Genomic DNA, 21,062 nt, shown 5'->3' with positions numbered 1-21,062 from the left:
GCCAAGATGGATCATCCACTTGGCACTTCTGGCTAAAAATGGTTGAAAACACTTCAATCGTGTCTTTTGCACCGATATGCTGGGCTCTGCCATCTTTGAGGATGGGGATATTCATGGAGCCACTGCCTCCCGTTAGCTGTTTAATTGTCCACCATGTGGCAGGATTGCAGATCTTTGACCTGATATATTGGTTGTGATATTGCTTAGTTCTGTCTGTAGAATGCTGCTTCTGCAGTTTAACATGCATGTAGCCCTGTGTTGTAGCTTCAACACCAGTGGCACCTCATTCTAGTTATGCCTAGCGATGTTCCTGGCATGCAGTCCTGCACTCCTCACTGAACTAGGGTTGATCCTTTGGCTTAATGGGTAATGATAGAATGAGGGATATGCCAGGTCATCAGGTTACAGATGATGATTGATTACAATTCTGCTGTTTCCGATGGTTCACAGTGCCTCATGGATGCCCAGTGTTGAGTTGCAAGTCAAGATTATGATGGATTACTCTCCATTTTCCAGGATAAGTGCAGCTTCAACAACACTCAAAAAAACTTGATGCTATCCAGGACAAAGGAGCCCACTGGATTGTTGAACGGTGTAAACCGGGTGCCATTCACTCCCTCCACCAGCAGCATACAGTGGCAGTAGCCTATACTGTCTGACAAATGCACTGCAGGTCCTTTGACAGTGCCTTCCAAGCCAGTGACTCCTACCGTCTGAAAGGACAAGAGCAGAAGATATGTGGGAACACCACCACCAAATATATAGCCATTCCTTCATCGGCATTGGTTCAAAATCCTGAAACTCCCTAACAGCACTGAGGGAGTACCTTCAGCACACAGTCTGCAATGGGTCAAGGTGGCGGCTCACCTCCACCTTCATAAGACCAACTAGGCGTGGCCAATAAATGCTGGTCCCATCCCATGAATGAAGAAAAATTAAAATTCTGAAATGCAAATCTATATCCAGCCAGATGGTGGCGCAGCTCACTAGCAAATCAACATACCTTCCTTACATTAGTTCCGCCAACCCCTGAATACCATAAGCCAATTTTCCAACATAGAGAGGAGATGTGAGATTCATTCACGTCTCCTGAAAATGGAGCATAATAGTAGCCCTTGATGATTCACTCTCCAATTCTCTTTCACTCAGCATTCCTTTTTCCTCCAATATTACTGCACATGACAAATTGAAAGCAAATACTCATACCTCACCTCTCTGCAACATATTACCCATTCATACACCAATCTGTCTTTAGGTTTCTTTTAATCAGTTTAAAGATCTTTAAAAAATGTCCCAGATGGCATAGATGGTTCTGGCAATGAGTTGCTGATTCCTAAGGATTATAAAAGGACCCAGGTTGGCGATCTATTACAGAGAGCTAGTTGAAGAAAGAACTGGAACCAATCTTTACGTACTTTTATTTAGAGTTACACATTTACAAGTGTTCACATCCTAAACCAACTACAATTTTAGCCTGCCTACTTATATGGGGCTCAAGGGAATCCCCAGTTAATGCCCATCAACCTGCATACAATTAAACACAATTAATGTACAATCAATCTCTAGTCTGTGCTGATTACAGTCAGGATACTACTCTCATGGCCTCAGTACCATCAGGTGAGGAAGAGAGCAGAATGTGCAAGGATTACCTTTCTTAATTTTTAATCAGTGAGCCCCTGCACAAAATTATGTTACGCACATTGTGGACAGGATCAGCTCAGCTGCAATACTCTTCATGGTCAGTATATGGACCATAGGGATGCTGCTCTCCATGGAGCTATACTTCAGATTAAAAAAAAGTTTGAATGCAAAAGAAAACGCTCAAATACCTTCACACTTCTGTTCATCAGATTGGTCTTGGCAATTAGTCTCTCCATTGCATCTGAAGGCAGCATCGATGCACTGCCCACTAGCACATTGGAACTGACTGTCTGAACATACTGGACAGTTTTGCTCATCACTCTGATCATCACACTCAGGATACCCGTCACAGCGCCAAGCCAAAGGAATACAATCAATCTCACCCGTGGCACAAGTGAAGTGATCTGGTGCACAAGTTGGTGGCTCTGAAAAAAAGACAAAATTAATGGATTATTTTACAGGTTGTAGAAAAAGAAAATTAAGTGAGTTTAGCATAAATCAGTTCTTTTGAAATTGTAACTGGGTTGGGGACAGGGAGAACAAAATTGTCACTCCATTTCTCCATCATTAATTTGTTGATATCCAGGAGATTGGGTTTAGCATTTTCACCATGTGTCAGTACTTTCAAACAAGTTGATGTATATCTGATCAATAGAAATCTAAAACAGACTAAGTTCTTAAGAGGTGGTGGCATAGTGGTATTGTCACTGGACTGGTAATCCAGAGACCCAGGGTAATGCTCTGAGGATCTGGGTTCAAATCCCACCACGGCACATGGTGGAATTTGAATCCAATATCTGGAATTAAGTCTAATGATGACCATGAAACCATTGTCGATTGTTGTAAAAACCCATCTGGTTCACTAATGTCCTTTAGGTGAAGGAAATCTGCTGTCCTTATCTGGTCTGGCCTACATGTGACTTCAGATCCACAATAATGTGGCTGACTCTTAATGCTCTCTGAACAAGGGCAATTAGGGATGGGAAATTAATGCTGGCAATGCCCACATCCCGTGAATGGATATATTAAAAAAAATTCAAATATTGTGTGTTTGGAGTTTGGTTTGCTTAGATTAGTAAAAGGATAGCACTAAAATTGAGAAACAGTTTTCCCTTACCTCCACAAGACAGCTCATCTTGAAGTAGTACTAGGTGAACAGGACATGAGCAACGTGTAGTACCATCTCCCTTTACAATACAGATATGGGAGCATCCGCCATTATCTTGGGCGCAAGGATGTTCCGCTGTATCACAGGAGCATAGTTACAGTAAAAATGAATGAACCAGTAACAAATTTAGCAAGAAGAGCATCATGTTTAAAAGCTTAATTACTGAAAAATTAATTTAGAAATGCAATGTATTTACAATTTTTAAGAATCTCCTTCCCACCTTTAACAAGGTTGTGTGTTTAATCTAACAAGGCGCTAACCAAGGCTATGGATCACAGGAACCTTTCCTGTGTCAACTATATTGGTTGTAAAACAAATGATTCTCTTTTAATTGTTGTAAAATCTCGTTATGTTCATGCTTGTTATGTTTTCTAACCACAGGTGTTATCAATCAGTACAAGTATGTGCATTGTACAGAAAAAAGTCACAAAGTAAAGGAATGGGTTACTAAAAACCCTGAAGGTGTCTACATAACAATGACACAGTAAAATTATGTTTTATTTTTAAAAATCCTATGTTTTCAGATGGATATGGAAAACAATGGGTTCTATGGAAATAATTACAGCTTTGAATCATTTCATGCACTGATTACTTTATTTAATAATCTGACCTGGAGTTGATGGGGAGGTTTTACTCAGCTTTGGCCTTAATTTGTTGTGTGCCAGAGTTGTGCTATTCATGGGCTGACACTTATCTCAGCATAGTGGATGCACAATGACATTCATAGAGAAAGATTAAACAGTGTGATATTACTACTGCAAGTCTACGGAGTAATTATCCAGCCAGACACCAGCTTCAAACTGCTATGTTTTACACAACCATAACAAAACTGTAGTCTGTATTTTTGTTTCTTTTCAATTTCTTCCCCTTGAAAGGTTTCTTAGACAGATTTCACTTTGGTTTTTGGAACATAGAATGAGTACATATAGCATTTATATTATCATACCAAATTCCTCCAGATCAAGTTCTTTCACGGCATGAATGTCGCTCAGCTGCGCTATACGGGCTTGAATCTTAGTGCGACTGTTACCATTCGTCTTCTCAATCCTCTCAAGCATCTGCTGCTGTCTGTCAATCCAGTACAAGTGGTTACCGAATATAGTCAAACCTACAGGTTGAAGTATGTTGGCATCTTCCAAAACAATTCGATTTGCACCTAAAAGAAAATTTAAAAGGTTTTATTAATCTAATGTAATGCTTTGTGTCTTATTCTATTCTGCATAGCAGTGTTGTTCAAGATGTCAGCCGCCAGCCACACGTGGCTTAATTGCGAAATCAAGATACGACAAATTGCATTAGTAAATCATGTGATCTCAACAATGTCACAATGTACATGCATGTTACCCTTTTCTGGCATTTGTTGGTAACATTCTAATACAAAAAGTAGAACGTGGGTGTTTTTTGATCTTTGAAGCTTTTGTCCCAATATCTCCATATGTAGCTTGACGTCAGATTTTGTTTGATAAAGCTCCTGTTACGCATTTGGAACACTTTACTTCATTAAAGGTGCTATATAAATGCAGATTGCTGTATGGGTGCTTTACTTACTCGGTTTCTGAACAATGATGGATGTTTGTTAATTAAATGTACATATAAAGTCCATTTATCCATATTGTGCAAGTATATGCAAGGTGATTTCTACTAAAATTAGTGCATCTGGCAAAAATGGGGCCACCGTAACCGTAAACCTGCAGCTAATCAGTAATTTCCATTGAACAATGCTACCATGTAGTGTATTTTTACACCATCTTCTTAATGTAGGTATCAAAATTAATTCTATGGATTACCAGTATGTCAGTGCATCAAGATCACAAGGATTCCCAGCAAAATTTTTATTTATTCCTCGTAAGCACAGAAGAAATCCTGTAAGCATTAATATATATCTACATCATTAGACACATTATTTTGTACAGACCATAGATCAGCTGTACTTTTCCAGTGTCAGATAGGATCGTTAACCCAGTGGAAATATTTATATTGCAAATCAAGATGAAAAAGTTACCCAACCAATTCACAAATAATTGTGACCACGCCGATTTGGATGTTGCAATGTGCTATGTAACACAAAGCTCAAGTATTTTGCTTTGACAAAATAAACAAAAAAATCATCTGGCACAGGAGTTATACAGCCAGAATTATTGGGAATAGATTTCTGCATGTAGTCCATGACACAGAGGAAGGAAAAAGGTTAACATTGCAAGAATTTGGAAAGGAGGCATAAGAAGAAAAGTAAAAGTATAAAACACATCTCGAATAATCATGCTGATTGTGTAGTTAACTATGCACTCAAATTGTTGTTTATTCAGAAATAAAAATACTTCAAGCTTGCAACAGCACTTGACAGATATTTTAAAAACAGCATTTTTCTTCCCATCCTCCCCTTGCCTTCTTCTTAGAAGCCCTTCCAAAATATTGTTTTTCTTTCTACCTGATAAGTCACTGCTTTCTATGCGGCGGAGATCGGAGTCAGCCCAGAAGAGTTTGCCAAGCTTGTTGTCGATAGAGAGTGCGACTGGTTTACTTAGCCCACTGAAGAACAGAACTTCACGCTCTGTGCCATCCAATGCAGCACGCTCTATTCTTGGTGATCTGTCTTGAAGGTTAGTGAAATACATGTACCTATAGTTTTTTGTTTTGAGAGAAGGAAAGAAGAAAGCAATTATTTAATATCATACTCGCCAAATTCATCCCTGACAAAAGCTTCATCAATAACAATCTCAGTCAAATGCCAAATTTTAGTTTTACCCCCGCTCTGGATTTACGATAATTGCCCTTGGCCTGTCTTGTTCTCCTCTTAAGACCACACCTATTGGTTTGCCATCCAGTCGTGTGACATTTATAACATTAGTCGCCTCGCAGGTCCAAAAGATGTAACGACTGTATATATCAATACTGAGGTCATAAGGTTGCATATCCAAGTTTTGGTTGGGAATTGCGCTGGTCACAACTGTAAAACTCTGCAATGAAAGTTGACAACTAAAACAGTGGCAGCTCGATCATGACTGTAATTTTTTTTTAAATAAGATAATTAGTTTAAAAAGGTGATTGCTGTGTAAAATAAAAACTGGCAATCACTAAATTATATTGGAGTAAGAGTTTTCAAGCAATATAGCTAAGTTAACTTTAGTCTTGATGGGAGTCCAAATTTTTGCAATAGGTTGCCTGTTTTATGAAAAGACCATCTGCATTTCTCCTCTCAGCACTATCTAATAAGCATATACAATATGATTCATAAAATATATATGGGAATGTTCTTAGGAAAATCCAATAAATTAAAATAGGACTATTTCAAATAACAGAAATGCTATTTGGAACAGATCCCAAGAGGAAACCAATGAATTAACCAACTGTTATCCTTTTCTCCTATTGTTTGAAACAAGGGAAGAATTCCAAATATTGAGTTAATATACATGGTTCAAGATAGAAATATTTTTGTCTCAGCTCCCCATATTAATACAAACCTGGGTTCCATCCTCCTGTGCCCTCCTGATAACATTTTGACGAGAATCGATCCAGTACAGATGTTTATCTACAGGATCATAATCAATGGCCCTGACATTTCTCAGACTGTGAATGGGAAGAATGATGTCTGGGCTCTGTTGTTCATCAATAACCATCCGATTAATTGCATTCTTTTGACTGAATAGAAGAAATGAAGTTGGAGCTGCAAAATGATAATATCACTTCGTTAGCCTGGACTGGCTACTGAGAAACTTCAGTTTAAAAAAAATCAACTGCTTGAGCAAACAAATTTAATAAAAATATATGAAAAATGTTCCCTTTGTGTTAAAGCAAGTTTCTTACAGGCTTAGTTCCAAAACCAGATTATTTCATTTGCAAAAGACGACATGTGAATTAAAAATTCACCTGGACCCAAGAAAAAGTCCATTGACAATCATCACCCTATTCACTATGCATAAATCCTGCAACTTAATAACAATAAATTTATGACTGTGCAGGATCTTTTAACCATATGCAAAATGTAATAGCTTTAAAATATAATGGCTTTACTAGATGGAAAAAGCCCAATACAGTTTTTAAACTCAGGTTTTCATCTTTTCTTACTTTCGGCTGTAGAAGACCATGTATTTTTGTGAGCATGTTTTGCCAGCTTTGATGGGAGCCAGCAGTATGGATAAGACGAGAAATTCAGTGTCACTGCCTCCCTCTCCCCCACTGCTCTTGTGTTCCAATACAGAGTGCCATTTTACCACCTTTTGAAACTGTTTTAAAAGCACATGTCTTAAATAAAAAACTACCAAATTTAAGGTACTATAATAATTCTTACGGCTACAAGTTTTGTTGTCCACATTCAAGTAGTAGTGAGCAGGGCAGCCACAAACGTAACCAACGGTCGGCATAGCTAAACACAAATGAGAACAATGTCCGTTGCTTGAAGCACACTCATTCCAACCGCCTTGCCTTGAAGAATGAAATACCAGTATGTCCATAACATAATCTAAGTGGCCTTGAATAATAGTGCGATTTTGGCCACTAGTTTTGTTGGCTCGCTCAATACTACGGCGGCTCCAGTCAGTCCAATAGATATAGTCTTGGTACTGGGTTAAACCAAATGGATGAGGCAAGTCATCTGCAATAACTTCACGGTCCAGACCTACAAGACAACCAGTTATTAGGCAGATCATTTTTCAGGTCAAACACTTTAGTGTAATTGCTCATATTTCTAAATCTTATCAATTAAACTAAACCACAGAATACATAGATAGTAGCTCTGTGGTGCCTAAGACTTACAAATACAGTTTCCTTGAAACCCTCCTCAATATTATCACAGAAGATATAGAATAAAATCAATACTGAATTCAAGAAAGTCAGCCAGTTCCTCCAAATTTAAATACAAATACAAATTTACCTAACATATTGGAGGATTCAATCAGACTTGTATCTAAGTCTGTCCAGTAAAGTCTTCGCTCTGCATAATCAATAGTTAATCCATTTGCTCGGCCAACGTTTGGCACCAAAGTGATACGCCCTGTTCCATCCATGGCAGCTCTGTCTATCTTTGGCTTGCCACCCCATTCAGTCCAGTACATGAACCTAAGAAAATACACAGCGATCAATGGTGCAGCCATAAGCATATCTTGCTAAACATTTATTTCAGAAAATGCTGCAAGATGTTTTACAATACTTTAGGACAAAATAAAACATTTGCATTAGTGTAATGTGATGGTATTGCTGGTCAAGTGGAGATCCTATCTGTTGTTACATTGTAGAAAGAGAAACAGCTTGGTGCTTCTGCCAAGGGAGGCAGGAAAATGGTTTAAGAAAATTTAATAATGGCAATTGAGTCACCTTTGTCTACATTTATATTTATCCCCTCAGCTAAATACAGCAAAGTACTGGCAATGTTATGGGAGCAGGTCACCATTACAACCTAGAAAAGATAACAGATATGGGAAGATTAATCCAAAAAATATTTAAAACTTCATGTTACTTGCTGTACCTTACAACAGTAATTCTCAAACTGGGATCCATGAATCCCTGGGGACCTGTGGAGACTTCTCAGGGAGTCTGAGAAATGTTGAAGTGTCTGCTGAGCAGGACCTGTCTTATGGGTGGAGTGTAACCAGTTAAGCACCAAGGTCAGGGCTTGGAACTTAATTTTGCCACCACAGAACCATAAAGGACCACCTCCTGTTGTGTAAGACGCTGAGCTTTTTGGTTAAAAGCCCCTTGCAGAGTGATATGGCAAATGTTAACTAAGCCCGCTACCTTTTGCATTGATGCACTGTCACTTATGGAGACACACAAAGCTGTCAAACTAGTCTCAGACCACCCTTCAGCCTGTCTCCCAGTGCTCTCCAGGGCCAAAGCTTTACCAGGTGGAGTAAATCAAGTTCTATTTTTAATTAGATGAGATTTTTGTGTGTGTTTTGAGGAAACCACATTCTGCAATTCTATCCACCTTTCCTGAAAAAAACAAGAAACATTAGCTTATGTAGAATTATTTACTGGTATCAGTGTCAAACATCACACCAAGGCAAGGCAGACTTTGCAGTGAGAAGCAGGTACACTCATCTCACTGATACCCGTATGTATCTTGTTTTGTTGAAAATACCCTTTACATGCAGCACTTTTTATATCAACAGTATTTATAGTATAGATGCAGGGTTCCTGATCACTAATCAATTTGGCAAGGCAGCCTTCCACCAGAAAGGTTTTAGAATCATTGCTGTACATGGTAACTTTGTGTATCATGTGCTCTCGTCACTAGGAATGTGTGAAAACTTCATTGCATTTACCAGTCAGTGTGCATTACTGAAGAGGTCAAATATAAAAAAAGCAGTGGTTATATAAAGTCTATCTTATCACTTTGAGTTCAATTTCCAGATAACAAATCTATGCTAAAGATAATGCTTTAGACAAAAGCATTTTGGGAAAGGCTGATCATCGACAGTAATGAAGTGATTTTTGGGCATTTTCAAGAAAACTCAATTTTATTTAAAGGCCAGAAAAATGCCACTTTACAGTTTTGCTGACTTACCCTTCAGCAGGATCCAGTGCCAAAGCTCTGGGGCTGTCCAGGTCCTTCCACACCAGTACTTGTCTATGTTGTCCATCCAGCCTTGCAACTTCAATTCGATTGGTTCCTGTATCAGCCCAGTACAAGTTCTTTCCCAACCAATCCACTGCCATTCCTTCAGGGTAATCAAGCCCAAATTCTACAACATGCTCCAGAGAACTCCCGTTCATGAAAGCCCTGCTAATGGTCTGTAAAGTAGAACAGAGGTATAAAATATATTTGTTTAAATATATTCAAGATCTGAAAGACAGTGAGGCGCTGTTCATCTTGGCTGTTTCTTGGTATTTATAAGTGTGGGAATGACAATCATATCAAATTTACTTTCTCCCTCAAAGTTACTTTCATCTGTAAACGCATACTTTTGACTTTTAGAAAAAAAAGTCTACTTCTATGTATTAAGGAAAATATACAATGTAACACTTATTTATTTATAATGCAATGTATTACATGCAGTTTTCAGTAATGAAAAAATGTGACATTAAAGACCATGGATTGAGTGATTTATTTAGGTTACCTTAAAGATATATATTTCTCTTACTAGTGTGGCCAGTTTGAAGGGTGGATGTGAACCTGATGTTGTCTTCCTATCTTCAGAATTATTTTTATTTTCAGTCTGAATTGATCAGTCACCAAAGGGTTAAAATATGCTTAAATAAATTGTGTCAACTTTATATCAGCACTATAATCAGGTTCACATCCACCCTTCAAACTGGCCACACTAATTAAAGAAATATATATCTTTAAGGTAACCTAAATAAATCACTCAATCCATGGTCTTTAATGTCACATTTTTTCATTACTGAAAACTGCATGTAATACGTTGCATTATAAATAAATTGAAATATTTAAACAAAAGGGTATTTTTCTTTTCCCCTTATTGTTTGAATTATAGTAATAACTGTTATTTAAAAAAATACACAAATATTCAATTGTGTTACCCAGGCTCATGGTTTTCTTTCCCGATGTGTTAGAAGTACAGGTTATTTTTATACTGAGGCTGCAATTACTATTCCAGCAGCATCCTGCGGGAGCCCATTAGCCCTGGCAGCTCAGAGAGACACAGATACCAGAGAAGCAACAGCAGTAAGGCTTTTCGTACCTTCAGGCTAATATCCGTCCAGTAAATCCTGTTGTCAGTCACATCGAAATCTAGAGCAGAGGCTTCCTTTACCCCAGTCAGTGGAATAGCCACATTGTTATTGTTCGTTTCGAGTGAAATCCTTCTGATGTCTGCTCTCCGAGAGAAAAGGAGGAAAGCTTCTGGTACTATGCAGGTTTTCATGTCCCTGATGAGCTCCAAGCCTATTGGACAGGCACATCGCACACCCTGAGGTCTGTAAAGGCACAGGTGACTGCATCCACCATTATCTTCTGCACATGGGTTGGTACCTGAAAACATATTAAACTCAACCTAGTTTAATCCGCAAAAAGATATTGATTCAGGTACAATAGAGATTCCCAATAAATATTTAGCAATAACAAATTTCATTACTAGCATAGTCACAATTTTCTGACATAATTCCCTGCAGTTTTCCTCAGTCATTAAACTTTTAATACATATCTGATAGTATTTTTCACAACTGCCCAAGACCTATCCTACAAATACAGCAACAGAAGCAGCAGAGTTTGTAGAAGATCCAAAAAGAACAAATGCAATTCTTTTCAAGGAGCATTTTGAATTAAACTGGATTCTTATCTAGAAAATTGCCCCTTGGATTAGCCTTAAGGTTAAAATGAACAATAACAGTTTTTCTTTCTTTATATTACCTTTCTCAAGTCACCAAACATCCTTAATAAAAATGCAGGGTTAGCCATCAGGGTCTTTACTTACCCAAGATCTGATGAACGTTTGTGGCCTTCAGACCCATTAAATCAGGCAGCTGGTCAATGATTATCTGTCGCTCAGCAGATGTTTTGTCAACACGTTCAATGCTACGGCGCTGCCAGTCTGTCCAGTAAATGTAATTTCCCAAAAGAGTAAAACCAAAGATGTGGGGTAATTTATCCTCAACAAGGACCCGCCTACCAGTGCCATCACAGTTCATTACCTATTTTGCACAAAAAAGACAAAATGTACATTCAACAATAATGTACATAATTATAAAGTGAACAAGACTATTAGGGAAGGTTTTCAAACACAAATGGTAAGTGTTGCAAGTTTAGTTTCACCCTTTTATCCATTTGTTACCAGGAATGGTCAAAATTCTGGAAAGGCAGTGAATCTTTCCTCCACATTGGATAGAAGGATACTTGATATCTTACAGAGGGTGTTTAATGAGTTAGGAATTAGATTGTAAAACAAAACCTCAAGGGTGGCAATCTCTATTGCTTCCACTGTAAGCTGCAAGACAGTTTAAGGAGAGGAAGATTAGGAAAGTTAACCTATGGCTACAGGGCTCAAACAGGATGGCTGGATCCATGGTCTTGGGGCACTGAGAATCAGATTTTATATGTCAAAGTAGAAATTAGAATGGAAGGATATGGAATAATTATGATAGGTAACCGTACAAAAAGATTTAGCTTTGAATAAATGAACAGGACTCAAGGTAGATAAGTCCTGATGGTGAGCGGTTTAGGCAATTTAAAGAAATAAGAAAAAAAAGTTAGCAAAAGCTACCAGTGTATCATTGTACCATATAGCTGGCACAGCCCTCTTGTTCAAGGAGGGAGAGGATGTTAAACGAGCTATCAACCAGTTAGTATACTATCAGTTGCAAGTAGTTTCTTCGAATCAATAATTATAGACCAAATAGTAAGCAGTAGTCAAAGATCAGCCTAGATTTGTCAAAAGTCTGGTCATGTATGGTAAATTTGAGTTTTCTTTTAAAGAAGCGACTAATTGGATAGGTAAAGGGAATGCAGTTTATGTAGGTGTATATGGATCTTCAGAAGGTCATTGGTACAAGTGTGTAAGAAAAGTTAGACATAAAAGTGTAACGGTTTAGAATTATTTGGCTATTTCTCCACAGAAAAGGCTTGATCATAGATTTCAACAAGTATTCTAAGCAAAAAGTACCAAAAAAAGTGCTAGCTTTTGAGGACAACCTGTACAGTTTCCAGGAATTTAGTGAAAGGCCCATTTTCTCATTTGCTTTGGAGGAGTCGTCAATGAACCGGAGCTCAGTTTCTAAGTGAGTGTACACACAAGCTTCATTTGCATACTGAAGCTCCATGACTGTGGTTGACAAAATCTAAGCCTTTAGTGCGGTCAAAAAAAGTCCACGTACAACAGTTGGTGCTGTTTCTTGCATTTTTCTTGGATTTGTCACACAGTGGAGATCCTGTCTGTGGTGCCTCTTGATGAATGAAAATTGCATGGCAATTCTGGAAGGAGCTCTTCAGACACTGGGAGGAGGCAATCGAGGAGGACACTTGCAATAATCTTCCCTGTGGCAGGCACCAGGGAGACTTCTCTGTAGAGAATCAGATTTGTCTCCCTTCTTGAATATAGTCATGATCACAGAGTCCCTTTGATCCCCCAGCATACACTTCTGTTCCCAGATGAGGGACACATGAGTTTGTGCAGCCATGCCAGGAGTGTTTTAGAATTGTGGCAGTGATTCCATCTTTGCATTCTCCACAGGCCTTATTATTTTTCAGCTATTGAATGGCATTTTCAACTTCCTTCTGGACCAAGTAGCATCGAGACTGAGCTTGACAGGGTACTGAGGATATTCAAGCTGAAGACAGAATCTCGGTTGAGGAATTCTTCAAAATGTTTTCTCCAGCGAGCATTGACTGCCTCCTTGTCCTTAATGAGTTCCCCTCAATGCTTGGCTCTCAGCAGGTGGGCCCTTGACTGCTTTGACCATAGATTGTCTTGACAGTGCTGAAGAAACTGCACATGTTGGTGTCTGAGTTGTTGGAATTTCCCATGTTCTTTCTATCCACCTTTTGCTCTTTATCTGACAGGTTTTATGCTGTACCATGACCTTCAGATGCCTGCAAGGCTGCTGTTTTTCTCTTGAATATCTATAGAAAACCTGACTTTGTAACTGTATAATTTAAGAGGATAAAACATCACAGCACAAATAAAGTTGCTAGACAGAGAGGAGAGACTTAGGATAAATGGATGTTGAAAATGGTGTAGTCAAAGGGTCAGTAATGAGTCCATATTTTTTCATCATACATGCAGATGATTTGGACTTGGTTAGAGGAAACACAATCTCAAACTTTGTTCAAGGTGTGGAAGTACAAGGGTTTGGAAATCAGTGAGTTGATGAGTAAAATACTTTAGAAATATGTAGTCAGGCGAGTGGAATGGGTAGCTGCAATTTAATATAGATAAAGTGAGGCAAGGCATTCAGAGAACAGACAATGAGGAATGGGAACGTACACTTAAAAAATACCAAAAGGTGCATGACCAAGGGGTTCATTACATATCTGTTTGAAATTGGTGGTATTGGTAAACAAAGGCAAAGAAAAAGCTAATAGAATTCTGGTTTTACAAATAAATACAGGAGTAATGATAAATTTACACAAAACATTGGTTAGACCACAGTTAAAAGTGTGTGCAATTTTGGATATCCAATTATAGAAGGGGCATGAAAACCACAGAGCCTATGCAATGTAGTATTGCCCAGGATGAGAATGTATAGTTATAGGGAGAGAATTATTTCTGCTAGAGTAGAGAAAGCAAGGAGGAGATTTAAAAAAGGGTTTCAAAGTCATGAAGAATTTTGATATAAACAATAGAAAAACACAATTTCTTACAGGCAAGGATTTGTCAACTTTAGATTAAGTGAGCAAGGATAAAGTTTAGTGAAATATATTCACACAGGATTGCTGAAGCTTGGGACGCTTTGGCAGAATGGCTAGGCAGAAACCATTGCATCTTTTAAGGGGAAATTAGCAGAAAAGGATACAGAGCTGAGGAGAATGCAGTTCATGGAATTTTGTTTTAAATTGCTCTGGACCATTTGGGATTGACACAATAAGCTAAATGACCTCTTTCTGTTCCTTTAACTTTCATAGTTCTAACTTAACTGATGGAATAAGAGATATTTCTCTACTGGCTACATTTCTGTATGAAATATAAATTCACACCGTACCCTAGTTCTTAGTGTGTACAAGACCACAACACAAAACTGATCACAGATCAGCTCAAAATGACACAGAATTGGCTATGTCACTGGTAAGCAGGAATGGCTGATGTGAAAAATTAATACTATAGAACAAGTGGTAATTTAGTGGGACCAGTTACATTTCAGTTGGTTCAATTAAAACCAATCGGCAGGCACACATCTAGAGCTGTAACCAGTTAGAATTAAGCAGAAGCAGCTGCCGTGTTGACAACCAGTCCCCCTTGGTTAGTGTCTCTCTCTCTCACACACACTAAGTCCTTGCTTAACATTGTAGCTACATTCCTGAAAAGTGCAACTTTAAATGAAATAACGTTAAGCGAATCAGGTTTCCCCAATGTAATCAATGTAAAAGCTGTAGTTAGGCTCTGCAGGACCTCACTCATCAGAAAAAGAACATTAAAATATTATACCCTGTAAGCTGAAATACTTTACATTGCTAAATTCCTATATTTGTAAATGAAATAACTCTTAGAATAAAATAAATTTTAAAACATAAAAGAAACGCGCTAACTTTTTCTAGTTGCCTCCCCTTCTCCCTGTCTCGGCACCTCTCCAGCTCTCCATCCCTCCTGTTCCCTGACCCTCCGGCTCACCACCCTGCCAACCCCCCACTAGTTCCTTCCTCTTGCTGAACCTCCCTCTTGCCAAACCCTTGCTGTTGCAAGGGCTCGTGAGATGAGTAGCGAGAGGCAGGAAGCGCAGCTTGCAGGGTTGCAGAAGTAAGCCGCAAACTGGAGAGGTGACGCGGGGTAAGGTCGATGAGAGGAAAGGTCAGCAGTGAACAGGAGGAGCAGGAAACAGGAGAGGCTGCTCCAAAATGGCACTGATCGGATCTCAAGGTCCCATGTCAGATCAAATGGCAAACAAATTTAAAACAGAACTCCAGATGTTAAATGCAAACGTGGACTCTACAAACTGACTGAATTTAAAAGCGGAAGGGCTTACAATGGGGACTTGCTGTTTTCTCTTGCTGTTGGGATAAAGTCACAAGATGGGAGCACTATATTTGACTATATTGTATCTGATCTTGGAATAGCTGAATAGAAAAATAGTTAGTTGCATGCGTTACTTTGACGAGTGCCATAAATTCCTCCCAGCCCCCAAAATAAAAACTGTCTTACAAACAGGGGATGTCTTAGTTCACTTAATTTACAAGGATACAATCTAAAGTAAAATCAGCACTGAAAATCTTGCATGTCAAAGTTCTTAAACACACATGCACACAAAAATACATAAGTTTTGATACATAACAATATGCCCTTTCCATACTTAGTGACATGCAGCTGCTGGTAAAGACAAACCATATGCATATGGTTGCCGTGCTCCTCTCATTCGTTCACAGTATTGGGAATCATTCAATGAACAATGCAATATTTATATTAATTTTGGACCAAATCAATCACAAATCAACATTTCCAAAGCAAAATAAATGTCACATACAAAGCTATGAAAATACTTTTGAATCATGAACAAATGGGTAACCAGTTTAATGCCCGTCACCCCCATTGAACTCAGTGTGTATCTTAAAATGTTTTTCACACGATTCAATGAGTATTAACTAAACAATAATAGTCTAGGTACTAAATTTGAAAGATTTTTGATAGACAAGGGAGTCAAGGGTTATGGGAGCGGCAGGAGGGCAGTTGGCAAAGTGGAGTTGAGACCACAACGAGATCAGCCATAAATTTATTGAATGGTGGAGCAGACTCGAAGGGCTGAATGGCCTTCTCCTGATCTGAATTCATGCATGCTGGATCGCTGGTAATCAAAAATTGACAAATGGCTGCTACAGCACTTAATTTAGCGATAGGAAAACAAAGCAAATATTTTTGTTTAAAATGAACTCAATTTCAAACTTCTAAAATAATTTACAATTCCTTTGCAGATATATTTCTCCCTTATTTTTGACTGCCTGTCCAATGTGAAATCCCATCCTGTTCCCTCCTAGGCCAAGCAAATAATCTGTTCTCAGACTGCAGTGCCTGACCGCTGTGGGCTACCACCTGACCTTTGCCCTGTATCTTTTGTCTCCCCAGCATCACAGCCAACATTAACTTAATGTGCAGGAAAGGGGGCAGGCACAAACCCAACCCTCACCACCACACACACCAGTGCATTGGGCATATGTACAACTGTATTGCCTAAAGAACAATAAGTTAAGAATTTCCAAAAAACTACTGGATAAAATTATTTTTTTCTTCAATTTTCTTTAAAGCAGAACAAAGCAAAGGCTTGGGCTGCTTTTACAGCAAAACCATTATGGTCTCTCAATTCTTGTAATCCAATTTAACAGTTAAAAATGTTGGAATTGTGGAAGCACATGATGTAAGATTCATATTATGAATTAATGTTAAAATAATTCCTCAATTAAAACTAAGCCAATCTGTTTGTTTCCTTCTACCATACCCAGTTCCAGGTACCATTTCTGCTGATTTGAGATAAATGCAGTAGATGTTGTAGTTAATGGAAAAGTAACCTATACAGCTCCATGGCATGATAGTATAACACACTAGTATATAAACAATTCCCCTTGAACCAATAAATATAGGTTCAACTCAAATTATTCGTATAGTCAGTTTTTACTCAATGGCTTGTAAAAAATGAGACAAGAGGAGTGAATCACAAAGCATACAATCAATAGGGAATACTCTCCCATCCAAGTCTTTGAACTTTGCCTATGATCAAAAATAGACTTAAATCCAAACCACTTTTGGGCCAAAATATACAAGTGCATTTTCCATTCCATATTCTCTAATTTTATATGACCAGTGTTCATAGGTTATTGCACGATAGTTCCCAGTAATTACTAACTCTTCTTTGGTTAGATGTTTTGCAGACAAAGGTATAATTACATATATTATTTAAAAAAGAAGCAAAACCCAAACAATTCTGAATAACCCATTACAAAAATGTACTTTATTCAATATGAGTTACTTTTCATTTGGAAGAGGAATTTGTAAGGCAAGAAGTACACAAAACTACGCCACACTCATTTTCACTTAAGTTATTTTTATATGGTTAAACTCTGACAGCACAATTTAATGGCCAGCTACTGTATTTGAAGGCAGCTAAAGTCAGGTTTAATCAAGCTTAATTTTAGTTCCAAGGGAGCTTTTCAATCCCTTTCGTAATTACTTTCTCTCTGGAAATTGAATAAAGTAACACAATTTTTAAAAAAAGCTAATCATTCATCTTTGAGTTTAGAACAGTGCTATTTTATCTGCGCCGAGACTGCACTTAGGAAATACAAAGCTTTTGCTCCAGTGCCTTCCCAGCGTGTATTACAAAGAAAAAGGGCTGGTTCATTTTGACAAAAAGGTTGCAACACAAGGTTGACATCTGCCCTCCCAAAAACAAATTTACAATTCATGTCAGCTTTCATCGTCATTTTTAAAGACCTCCACCATCCAGTATTTTTTTTCCTGTGCAAACCACACTGTGGTATAGATTTCACATTCTAAGGCTATCAAACACTTAAACCACAGCAAGAAAATTGTCTACAACAGCAAACAGCTGTAACTATACCACAACCACCACCTTACTAGACATACTTCGGCTACACTGCAAACATGATGCAGACACAACAAATATAAAACTCTTACCACCGCATTAGCAATGGCAGTTGCTGTGCTTCAACCTTTTCTCAGCAAGTTTCTGACAGCAATTTTAAATGTCTAATTTTAAGTATACATGCCACCAAAATACAGGAATAAAGCAGGAACAAGTTAAGACATAAAAATAAAAGCAAATTCACCATATCTATTTTAAGAAACGAAAACAACTTTATGATAAGATCAATTTAATTTTCCAAGAAAAATAGTGATCATACCAGGGACTGAGCTCAATCAACAATGGAATATGAATCCATCCATTTAACCTCAACCAAAATGCAAGTTTGGAATTACTTTAATTTAAATTTACTTACAATACGCTTACTGACTTTTGTGAATCGCACATATGTGGAGCAACTTGGTGTTATGATAAAATTAAAATTATAAAATTAAAATCACTCATTAGGCAGATAATAATTACACCAGTAAGGGCAATGCGAGTACAATTCTTAACACCAAACATGCCTGTCCAGATGAGCTACACATCATTACCGAAAAACTGAATCAAGCAGTAAATGTATTCCAATAATCACTGCACATTACTATTCTGCTACACATAACCTGATCAATGTTTAATTGAGAGCCTGAAGAAAACAGCAGCTGTATGAATCAGTAGTATCTAAAGAAAGATAAAGTTGGAGTGAAGGTGAAAGAAAATTTACAAACACAAAGTCAGTTAAAGGGGCAAAAACCGGCATTTCAACAATCTGTTAGGATTTGGGATACTGGCAGATTTTGGGAGTGGAGAGTGGTGCAATGTTGGATGACTTAGCGGGTTCTGGTTCATGGGGCACTGGCACCAGTACTGGGGAAAGTGGGGGCTGTACCATTGGGACAGTCTACACTGAACCATGCTGGAACTGCTGTTCTAGCCAGCCACATAACTAGGGAAGTGGGGAGGGTTTGAAGCTAAATAGTGGGGGTAAGGGATCAAATTTAGGAAGATGTGGTAAATCAGAGTAGAGACAAGGCAAGAGAGAAAGGTATTAATATGGGAAATGATAAAACAGGCCATGACAGAAAGGGACAGAGTACAGGGAGTACAAATTGAAGAGTAAATCAGCAGATAAGGCTAGAAGTTGCAAAAATAATAAAAGGACAAAACTAAAGGCTATCTAAATGCACGCAGCGTTCAAAATAAAACAGATGAACTGCTAGCGTAAATAAAAATAAGTAGGTACGATCTGATAGCCATTACAGAGACATGGTTGCAGGATGACATGAATGTTGAAGTATCCTTCATAGCAGGAAGGAAGGACAGGAAGTTTGGAAGAAGTGGAAGGGTGGCTCTGTTACTTAATGATGATATTAGCACAACAGAGTGGGATGACCTAAATTCAGGAGACCAGAGTGGAGAAGCAGTTTGGGTAGAGATGAGAAAAGATAAAGGCAAGAAGTCACTTGTAGGAGTGGTGCACAGCCCCTTAACAGAGACCATGCGGTAAGATGGGAATAAAGGAAGAAATAATGGGAGCTTGTCAGAAAGGTACAGCGATATTCATGGGGGACTTTAATCTACATATAGACGGGAAAAATCAGATGGGCAAACATAGCCTAAATGAGGAATTCATTGAATGTTTTCTGGATAGTTTCTTAGAACAGCATGTTCAGATACCAACCAGAGTGCAGGCTATACTAGACCTAGTATTGTGCAACAAGATAGAATTAATTAATAACCTCAAAGTGAAGACACCTCTGGGTAGCAGCGACCAAAATATGATTGAATTTTATATTCAGTTTGGGGGAAAGAAGAATAGGTCTAAGACTAGTATTTTAAACTTAAATAAGGGCAATTATGAGGTCTTGAAAAAAGAGCTAACTAAAAGAAACGGTTAAATTAGGTTAACAGATAGATCAATAGAGATTCCGTGGCAGACATTAAGGTGAAATTAAAGAATACACAGAATAGATACATTCCAACAAGAAAGAAAAAAAACTTCCAAGAGGAGGACCCACCATCCACGGTTAACTACAAAAGTTGTAGTTAGTATCAAGTTTAAAGAAAAAGCATATAACTGGGCAAAGATGATTGGCAGGTCAGAAGATTGGACAGGATATAAAAAACATAATTCATCCAACATTGCACCACTCACCATACTCAAAATCTGCCAGCATCCTAAATCCTAACAGATTGTGGTAATGCCTGTTTTTGCCCCTTTAACTGACTTTGTGTTTGTAAATTTTCTTTCACCTTCACTCCAACTTTATCTTTCTTTAGATACTACTGATGACCAAAAGATTGATAACAAAGGAAAAATTAGAGTATGAGAAAAAGATAGATAGAAGTATGAAGATAGTAAGCATTTCTATAGTTATTTAAAAAAAAAAGGAGTTAACAAAGTGAGCATTAGTCTACAGAAAGTGAACTGGGAATTACTAATGGAAAATAAGGAGGTGGCAGATGAATTGATCAGGTATTTTGCATCAGTATTCACTATAGAGAATATAAGTAACATCCCAGAAATAGCTGTAAATCAGGAAATGGAAGGGAGGGAGAAATGCAGGAACATTACAATCACCAGGGAAGTGGTACTGAGAAAATTGTTGGAGCTGCAGGCTGACAAGTCCTCTCATTCCGACAGATTTCATCCTAGGGTCTTAAAAGAAGTGGCTAGTGAGATAGTTGATGTGTTGGTTTTAATTTTCCAAAATTCCCTAGATTCGGGGAAGGTTCCATTAGATTGGAAAATAGCAAACGTAAGCCCTTTATTCAAAAGGGGAGGAAGACAGAAAGCAGGAAACTACAGGCCAGTTAGCTTAATATCCGTCATAAGGAAAATGCTAGAAGCTATTATTAAAGAGGTTATAGCAGGACACTTGGAAAAATTCAGGGTAATCAGGCAAAGTCAACATGGTTTTTCGAAAGGGGAATCATGTTTAACCAATTTATTGGAGTTATTCGAAGAAGAAACATGTGCTGTGGATGATGGGGGACCAGTGGATGTACTGTATTTAGATTCCCAAAAGGCATTTGATTAGATGCCATATCAAAGATGATTGTGAAAAATAAAAGCTCA

The 21,062-nt window shown here is 38.1% G+C and overlaps 1 protein-coding gene across 2 annotated transcripts in view; it reads right to left on the bottom strand.

Moving 5' to 3' along the window:
• lrp6 (low density lipoprotein receptor-related protein 6) overlaps positions 1-21,062 on the bottom strand; it is a 186,789-nt gene that overhangs the window by 9,919 nt on the left and 155,808 nt on the right. Inside the window, exons 8-18 of one of the 2 annotated variants that reach the window (XM_041215904.1) lie at positions 11,182-11,398; positions 10,450-10,739; positions 9,312-9,538; positions 7,680-7,864; positions 7,098-7,424; positions 6,271-6,473; positions 5,555-5,766; positions 5,238-5,428; positions 3,756-3,965; positions 2,759-2,884; positions 1,830-2,066 (exon numbers count right to left, since the gene is read on the bottom strand). In XM_041215904.1, coding sequence (XP_041071838.1) covers positions 1,830-2,066; positions 2,759-2,884; positions 3,756-3,965; positions 5,238-5,428; positions 5,555-5,766; positions 6,271-6,473; positions 7,098-7,424; positions 7,680-7,864; positions 9,312-9,538; positions 10,450-10,739; positions 11,182-11,398 — 2,425 coding nt within the window. The remainder of the gene's footprint in view (positions 1-1,829; positions 2,067-2,758; positions 2,885-3,755; positions 3,966-5,237; positions 5,429-5,554; positions 5,767-6,270; positions 6,474-7,097; positions 7,425-7,679; positions 7,865-9,311; positions 9,539-10,449; positions 10,740-11,181; positions 11,399-21,062) is intronic. The other variant, XM_041215905.1, reaches the window with a different exon arrangement.

This window comes from Carcharodon carcharias, chromosome 21, assembly GCF_017639515.1.
Source record: "Carcharodon carcharias isolate sCarCar2 chromosome 21, sCarCar2.pri, whole genome shotgun sequence".
Taxonomy (NCBI): Eukaryota; Metazoa; Chordata; class Chondrichthyes; order Lamniformes; family Lamnidae; genus Carcharodon; species Carcharodon carcharias.
This window is presented reverse-complemented; position numbering and strand designations above follow the sequence as displayed.